At 34.5% G+C, this 9,124-nt stretch overlaps 1 protein-coding gene across 1 annotated transcript in view; it reads right to left on the bottom strand.

Annotated features, from left to right (window-relative positions):
* Window positions 1-692, bottom strand: part of LOC110271199 (putative F-box/LRR-repeat protein 23) — a 1,991-nt gene extending 1,299 nt beyond the window's left edge. The window contains exon 1 of the mRNA XM_021121573.1: window positions 330-692. Coding sequence (XP_020977232.1) covers window positions 330-658 — 329 coding nt within the window. The 5' untranslated portion in view covers window positions 659-692. The remainder of the gene's footprint in view (window positions 1-329) is intronic.

The following is a 9,124-nucleotide window of genomic DNA, read 5'->3' as shown; positions in this document are numbered from 1 at the left end:
ATGTATGTATGAATTCTAATTACTATCTTAATAATCAAGAAACATAAAAGTTGTGTAATAAGACTGACACTGCAACAAAATAATAAAAAGGTGACCTCATGAGATTAGGGAGTGGATCCTCTCCAGTGATAACACTTCAAACATGTGTGACCAATTTTGTAATTCGTGAAGGTTTTAACAATTTTTAACAATTCTAATTCAACTTAAATTCTTCAACTTAAATATAGATTATTATAATATGGCAATACAAACATCACATTAAAAATTATATGCCAATAAATGTTAAAAGGTAATTCTATACAAATAAAAATAAAAAATTTTGAACTTACGAGTCAATTATATATTTGAGGAGATCATCGGTACCAAAGTACTCAATACTTATATCTATCAACTGACCACAGCTACGATCGATTGCATGGCGGCACATCTTCTCCAGTTTATAGTCCACCGAATTACGAATCCCAATATCGCACATGTTGATGGTGCGCCACAAGAGCGGATCCATGCAGATGCGTTGCCATTTGGGGCACACGAACTGAGTACTGGTTAAGATCTCAAATGTCGTAAGTTTTCCAATGATCATCAAAGTCAGGTCATGTGGAAGATCCAACCAGTTTAATTTCTTCACAGGCCCTGCATTAATGGATTGGTAGTCCATTGCGATTTGTAAAGTTGATAGGTAGGCAAATGAGGAATTAGGATTTTAGTTAGTTGTGATTTTTCAGTAGATTTTGGTGTTGGTGTTGCCCCCAACTATATATCGCAATTAGTATTTTCTGATTAATTTGTTTTTCTTTCTCCTCAAGCACTTTACTTGCGCCTCAAGCTCTGACTGATAATTAATTTGTTTTTCTGTCTCCTGAAGCGCTTTAATTGCGCCTCAAGCTCTGACTGATGTATTTCACTCAAAATGTGTTTAAATATTATTATTTATTATGTTTTAAATACTTTTAATAGATAACTTTTTTGACTGAATAAATAAAAAATAGTTTGACATGTGAATAAATAAAAATAATATTACGTTAATTTATCAGTCTTTTTAATTTTTTAAGTAGGTTCTTATGTATCAAAATTTATGTATGTATGTGTTGAGTTAAAAAATTAACTAAATTAATTAGTAATGATAAACATTATTTTTGACAAATAAATAATTAGTGTGGATTAATTATAATTGCATATTACTAATTACTTATAGTTACAGGCCAAAACTTAGCAGCCCAAATTGAAATGAAAATAATATAGCAAGGCTGGTGGGTCAATAAATAAACAAAGCCCATGAGAAAACAAAGCTAAAAAAATCAAAATGGGCCAAGCAACTAAAATCCGATCCAAACCCGTGTCCATCAATTCAAGTTGATCACACCAAGCTTCTCATATAAGATTGAAGTCTTCACTCTTTCTCATTGCTTCCAAAGCAACGTTCCTTTCCTCTCTGTCTTAGTCAAATCACTGAACTTAGAAAAAGTAAGAAAGAGAGCTTAGTCCCTAAGCTAGTTATAAAAGAAGAAGGAAAGAGAAGGTTAAGCAAAGAAGGGTGAGGTCTAATATCCATATCAAGAAAAGATCAGAAAGCTCAAGGTAATCCATTTTCTCTTGCATGCAACACACTTTCTTTTCTTCATCTTCAACTCCCTGTATCTCCATTTTGAGCTATATGGAAAAGAGGATTTCTGTTCCTCTCTGCTGTAAATCCACGGTCTCAAATAAGTTTTGGAGACTAAGTTGGTGTTCAAGGGCTCAGATCAAGTTGACCATTAGAAGACTCTTGTGGTTGCTGATTTATGGCTTTCGGTCAAGGTGAGGAAGTCAAAAGCAAAGTTTCTACTCTAAGGTTTAACAGGAAAAAGTGAATCTGTGGGTTGGTGAAGCTCAAGGTTCTAGGAATTGACCTAGGAAGAAGAACCTAGCAACATGCAAGGAGATAAAAGAAGACTTTGTGCTCATTCAGAACCAAGGAGAGAAAACCAGAGTGAGAGAATAGTGTTCTGCAAAGAAGTTCTTCTACTTGAATAATGCTTTCTTTCAAAGAAGCATTCAGCCAATACTGAAGAACTGTATCTGAGGTTTGTGAATCTGGTTTTGCACATAGCAAAGAGGCTACTGATGAAGTCAATCTCCTTCATGCTTTACAGATTGTGATGTACTTTTCTATGTTTATCTTTCTGTAATTTCTTGTGAAAAAAGGCATTGTGAGAAAGCTCAAGTAAAAGCCATGAGTGGAAAAAGGCTGAGTGATACACTTGAGAGAAAAGCCTAGAGTTATTTTCTGATTTCTTTAGGTATGTTTATGTCTTGTATCTTGTACCTGTGAGGTATCCCTTTCTTAGTTGGGTTAGCACTAAGAGTGAAGAGTTAGGTATTATCATAGCCAATGTCAAGTTAGGTTAGAACTTGAGTGTGAAAGGATTGGGTCAATCCTGTGAAATTGGTGTATGTAATATTGTTAACTATAGTGAAAATTCTTCCACTGTTGTGGAGGAGACTGGATGTAGGTTGCATAGCACAAGGCAACCGAACCAGGATACATGCTGGTGTTAGCTTTTCTCTTCTCTGCTGTGTTCTGTTTTATGATATTCATGAGACAAAAATAAATTGTCTCATAAACTTCCGCTGCTGAGTACAAATAGAATCAAAATTGAAAGTTTGTTTTAAGGGGCCATAACAGCAACTTAAAAGGAAGGCAAAGATTCAACCCCCTTCTCTAAGCCTACCACAACCTTCAATTGATATCAGGAGCTAAGGTCTCAAGAATCAAGCTTAACCGCTTGGAGCAAATATCCAATGGCGAATAACTTAGGCACAACCACTGTTGCATATACCCTCACTGAAGGCCAGTCAAACAACCGGCCACCTTTTTTCAACGGGAAGAACTATGCCTACTGGAAAGAAAGGATAAGGATCTTCATCCAATCCATTGACTACAACATATGGAAGATTATTGTGAGCGATCCCAAGATCCCAACAAAAATAAGTGCTGATGGAGTGGTGACTCCAAAAGAAGAAGCTGAATGGAATGAAGATTATAAAAAGAAGATGGAGCTGAATGCTAAAGCAATCAACCTTCTTCACTGTGTTATCAGCTTTGAAGAGTACCGAAAGGTGTCTAGATGCAAGAGAGCCAAAGAAATCTGGAAAAAACTCCAGGTTGCACACGAAGGCACTAAACAAGTCAAAGAAACGAGGATTGATATGCTGCGAAAAGAGTACGAGATGTTTAGTATGAAGGATGGAGAAAGCATTGATGAAGCGTTTGAGAGATTCTCAATCATAATCAACAACCTTGATGCTATGGGTACAAACTATGCAGAACAAACCTTGGTGAGAAAACTCCTTAGAAGCCTCACAAAAGAATGGAAAACCACTGCCACTGTCCTAATCGAGAGCAACAACCTAAGTCCCATAACCTATGATGAGTTGAGAGGAAAACTCCTTACCTCTAAAACCATACACACAAACACAGACTCAAAGAAAAAAGGGAATAGCCCTCAAGTCACAAATAGAACCAAAAGAGAGTGAGTCTAGTGATGGTATTTCAGATGATGAGCTTTTGTTTTTTGCTAGGAGATTTAGAAGGATGATGAAGAACAAGGGCAAATACAAGGGTTCAAGTTCAAAGGAGCACAAGATCGACTTGAGCAAGGTGACGTGCCATCACTGCAAGGAGGCTGGACATTTCAAGCTAAACTGTCCAAAGCTCAAGAAGGAGGACAAAGGTAAGAAGGAAAGGAAGAGAGTGCTCATGGCAGCTTGGGAGGATCTTGAAAACGACTCAAATGAAGAAGAATCTGAAGGAGATGATAAAGACTGCTTCATGGCTGGAAACAATAACCTTGATGAGGTAAATTATTATGATTTGACCATTGAGGACTTGCATGCTATTATTGATGATCTCACTTTAAACACATCAAAACTGCTTGATAAGTACAATGAATGCAGATCTGAAAGAGATGTGTTAAGAGCTGAAAATAATTTTTTAAAAGAAAAAGTGAAGAAAACTAAATGTGCTTTGGACATTATTGAAGAAAACATATTTCTAAAATCTGAACTTGAAAAATTAAAAGGAAAGCACATTGTGGATTCTTCTCATGAGTTAATTGCTGAAAATGAAAGATTAAATGATATGATTAAAAGGCTGAATGGTGACTTAGCAAAATTTGCTCAAGGTTCTATTAACTTGGACAAATTACTTGCAAGTCAAAGACCTTTGTTTGAAAAATCTGGTTTAGGTTACATAGCCAAGTAAGATGCAGTTTCAAATGTTTCCTCTGTAAAATTTGTAGCTTCTTCATCAAATACAAAATCCATATTAAACAAATCTGGCATTGGATATATTCAAACATTTGAAGAAAAATTTGATAAAGTATACACTAGTGAAACTGAGCCTTCACTAAGAACCGAACCAAGCCCAAACAGGCCAGGTTTGGGATACCTTTCAAAAAATGAGGTTGTTTTCAAGAAAACACAATTTCACAACAAAACCTCATATTCAAAAAATCTAAATGCTTAAAGAAATTCTGGTGAAAATGCTTTTACAAAGAGGAATAATTTTAATAAAAATCAGTTTGTCAAAAGAAATGCATCTCCTCCAAAAACCAGAAAATTTCAACTCTTTAATCATTTCAAGCAATATAACTCACCTCAATTTCAGCGACACACATCAGAAAATCATTGTGTCAATTGCAAGAAATTTGGTCACTCATATGCACAATGTTTCATTGAAAAGAGAGTTGTAGGAAACAAAGTTTACAATGTTGTTTGTGATTTTAATGCACTTGGGCAACCAAGATGGATTAACTTCAAAGGATCCAAATTAATTTGGATACCTAAGGCTACTTGAAACTCTTCATGCAGATTTGCCTAGCATCCAAGAACAAAAAGGACATGTGGTACATGGATAGTGGATGTTCAAGGCACATGACTGGAAGGTCAACTTACTTCATCAAACTAAATAAGTATGATGGAGGTTTTGTGACTTTTGGAGATGATGGTAAAGGTAAAATCATTGCTGTTGAAAAAGTAGGTAATGAGCAATCTACTTTCATTGATGATGTACTTTTGGTATGTGGTTTGAAGCACAATCTTTTGAGTATAAGTCAGCTGTGTGATTTAGGATATTTAGTAATTTTCAAAAGACTTTAATGCTGTGTTATTAATGAAAAGACAGATAAAGTGATGTTTGTTGCCAAGCATTTTAATAATATGTATGGACTTACTCTGATGAACTAAATGATCAAAATGTAGCTTGTCTTCACTCTAAAGAATCTGAAAAGTGGTTATGGCACAAGATATTGGGCCATGCAAGTATGTTTCAAATAAACAAACTTGTAAAGAAAGAATTAGTAAGAGGCCTTCATTTGATAAAGTTTGACAAAAACATCACTTGTGATGCTTGCCAAATGGGAAAACAAACAAAAAGTTTTTTAAACCAAAGGAAGACATCTCCACTAAAAGACCACTTGAGTTGCTACACATTGATTTATTTGGTCCAACAAGAACTCAAAGCCTAGATGGTAAACATTATCGTTTAGTAATTGTGGATGACTATACTAGGTTTGGTTGGGTTTTATTTCTTGCACACAAAAATGAAGCCTTTTCGGCCTTTGAACCTTTTTGCAAGAAAATTCAAAATGAAAAGGATTTAAAAATCTCTTCTATAAGAAGTGATCATGGAACTGAATTTGAAAATAATTTATTTGAATCCTTTTGTGAGGAATTTGAAATATCTCACAACTTCTCTTGTCCTAGAACACCACAACAAAATGGTGTTGTGGAAAGAAGAAATAGAAGCATACAAGAGATGACAAGAGCTATGCTATATGAGAGTAATGTTCCAAAATTCCTTTGGGCTGAAGCGGTTAACACGGCTTGCCACATTTTGAATAGAACAATCATAAGAAAAATTTTGAAGAAAACCCCTTATGAACTTTGGAAAGGTTACCCACCAAACTTAGACTACTTGCACATCTTTGGATGCAAATGTTTTGTTTTAAATAACAAGGATAATTTGGAAAAATTTGATCCAAAGGCGTATGAGTGTGTGTTTGTAGGATATTCCACAACTAGTAAAGCATATAGGGTTTATCATCAAGATGCTAGAATTATTGAGGAGTCCATACATGTTACATTTTGTGATACTAACTTGGTACAAAGCATTTTGAAAGATTATGATGCAGGAAATTGGCGATCGGGTTTCTATCGGTAAAGAATTTCACAAATATAATCGCGTTATAAGTATAGTTCTAAACCAACAGAGAATCCTTTCGTACAAAAGTTTGGTTGTCACAAGTAACAAAACCCAATAAAATTTATAACCGAAGTATTTAAACCTCGGGTCGTCTCTCAAGGAATTGCAGGGAAGTATGATTCATTATTGGTTATGGAAAAAGTAGAATTTTGGATTTTTGGAATAGGGAACAAGTAATTTAAATGACAAGAAAAATAAATTAATAATTAGAAAATCTCTTGGCAAGGTATGAGAATTGGAAATCCTATCCTAGTTATCCTTATCAGGTGTGATGATAATTGTTATTGCTCCCACTTAGTTAACCCTTACTAAATAAAGAAAAGTCAAGTGGACTAATTAATTTGATCCTCAAGTCCTAGTCAACTCCTGTGGAAAGACTAGCTTTAGAGCGATCCAAATCAATCAGCGATTCCCAAGTCTCAATCAACAGCTGAGTTTGACAACTCAAGTGTCACCAATTACTCAACCAAAGCTAAAAGGAAAAATAAATCTAAATTAAATTGAAAGCATCATAAATAGAATAGAACAATCATTAATCTGAAATACCTCAATTTATATTAAATAGAAAATCAAATTAAACATAGGAATCCATAAACCAATTTGGGAAAATAAATAAACTAAAGCAATAGAATAATTAAAAGTAGAAGAGAAATTAAATAAAAGGAACATTAAACCTGGAATGAAGAGAAGAAATCCTAATCCTTTAAGAGGAATCCTAATCCTAAATCCTAAGAGAGAGGAGAGAGCCTCTCTCTCTAAAAACTACATCTAAAACCTAAACATTGTGAATTATGAATGTTGTATGATGATTCTTCTTCTGAATGGATGGATTCTCCCATTTTATAACCTCTAATCTGTGTTTCTGGACTTGGATCTGGGCCAAAAAGAGGTTCAGAAATCGCTGGGAGCGATTTCTGCAATTTCTGCACGTGGCATCTGTCACGCTTGCGCGTGGGTCACACGTCCGCGTCAGTTGGAGTTTTTCCTTGTCACGTGAATACGTCAGTCACGCGTCCGCGTCAATTGCGTTCTGCACAAGGCACACGTCTGCGTCATTTACGCATTCACGTCGCTGCCATTTTGCGCTAGGCACGCGTCCGCGTCGTCCATGCGTTCGCGTCGCTGCCTTTTCTTCAAAACTCCATCTTTGTGCTTTCCTTCCATTTTTGTATGTTTCCTTTCTGTCTTTTAAGCCATTCCTGCCCTATGAAGCCTGAAAATACTTAACACATAAATCACGGTATTGAATGGTAATAAAGGATAATTAAATTTAATATATTTAAAGCATAGGAAACATGTTTTCACATATATTATAAAATAAGGAAGGGAAAGTAAAACCATGCAATTCATATGAATAAGTGGGTGAAGAATTGATAAAAATACTCAATTTGAGCACAAGATGAATCATAAAATAAGGGTTTATCAACCTCTCCACACTTAAACAATAGCATGTCCTCATGCTAAATCCAAGAGAAAAGAGGAAAGGTAGAATGGTGGAATCTTATGCAATGCAATCTATTCTAAATGCAAACTACCTACATGAATCATGCAATCCTAATTATCATCCACCTATATATATAAAGCTTACATGTGGTTAAGTTGCTTCACATTTTTCAAGGAATCATGTATGTACAATCAAAGCCAAACCATATTAAAACGCATTCACAATTGAGTTGGGTTAAAATATTTCACAAACTTGCAAGACAATTAACAATTTAAACATGGATATATGGAAATGAGCTATTGAACCCTCACTGAATTTTGTGTTTACTCTCTAGTCACTCAGTGTTTGGGGTTAATCACTCTATTCTTTTCTATTCATGCTTTCTAAAACTTTTTTCTTTATCTAATCAATCAACAAATATATAATGCATACATAAAAACATCATGAGGTCTTTTCAAGGTTGTAATGGGGCCAAGGTAAAGGTGAGGGTATATATAAGGCTAAGTGAGTTATAAATTGAATCCTTAATTAGTCTAAGATCTCACCTAACATATACATACTCTATATACAATTAAAATTATGCTTAGCTTCCCATAATTTCTCCACTTTTACATACTCATGTATCAATCTTTTATTTTTGATTTTATCCTATGTGCATTGATTTCTTTACTAACTCAATACTGGGGTAATTTTGTCCCCTTATTTACTTACTTTTTAAAAAAAAAAATTTTTTGAAATAACATATATATCAATGCACATGGTTTTAATTTTGATTTCACATGAGCATGCTCCCAAACTTCTTATTATCCTTATTAATTTAATCATTTCCTATCAACCCATGTTCCCATGTTTCCCCACACTTAGTTAATACATAATCTCTATCTTAAGCTGGCCAAAGATTCAACTTGGGATTTTTAATTTATTTTTCTGTTTAAGGCTAGTGATGTGGTTATAGAACAAAAAAGGGTTAGAAGGCTCAAGAGGGCTAACAAGGGTGATGTAGGAGGTAGGCTTATTTGGGATAAGTAAGCAAAAATTCAAATGATGGCCTCAATCATATGCGGGTATATATCTACGTTCTATATTGGACATATAGATTAAAACAAAGTAAAGATCACAAGCATAGAAAAGAAGTGCGAAACACACAGGAATGAAATTTATGGTTTAATGTAACCATACAATTAAGCTCAAAAACTCACAGGTTGTGTGTTCTTTGGCTCAAAAACCATATATCAATTATGTATGTCATGCAAGTAGAAATCAAGAGTTTCCATTATTCTCAATGTGAATCTTTGGATGGCTCTTATAAAATTTAGTGTTCTTCCTTGAAGAAATATTGTTAACTAACTCACATTTATTGCTATATATATACAGTGTGTGGATTGTTGTGATTGTGTTATACTAAAGTCTCTAGTTTACTCTTTCTTTATTTTCAA

This window comes from Arachis ipaensis, chromosome B04, assembly GCF_000816755.2.
Source record: "Arachis ipaensis cultivar K30076 chromosome B04, Araip1.1, whole genome shotgun sequence".
NCBI classification, from domain to species: Eukaryota; Viridiplantae; Streptophyta; class Magnoliopsida; order Fabales; family Fabaceae; genus Arachis; species Arachis ipaensis.
The sequence above is the reverse complement of the archived record's forward strand: the minus strand, read 5'-3'. Positions and strand labels throughout refer to the sequence as shown.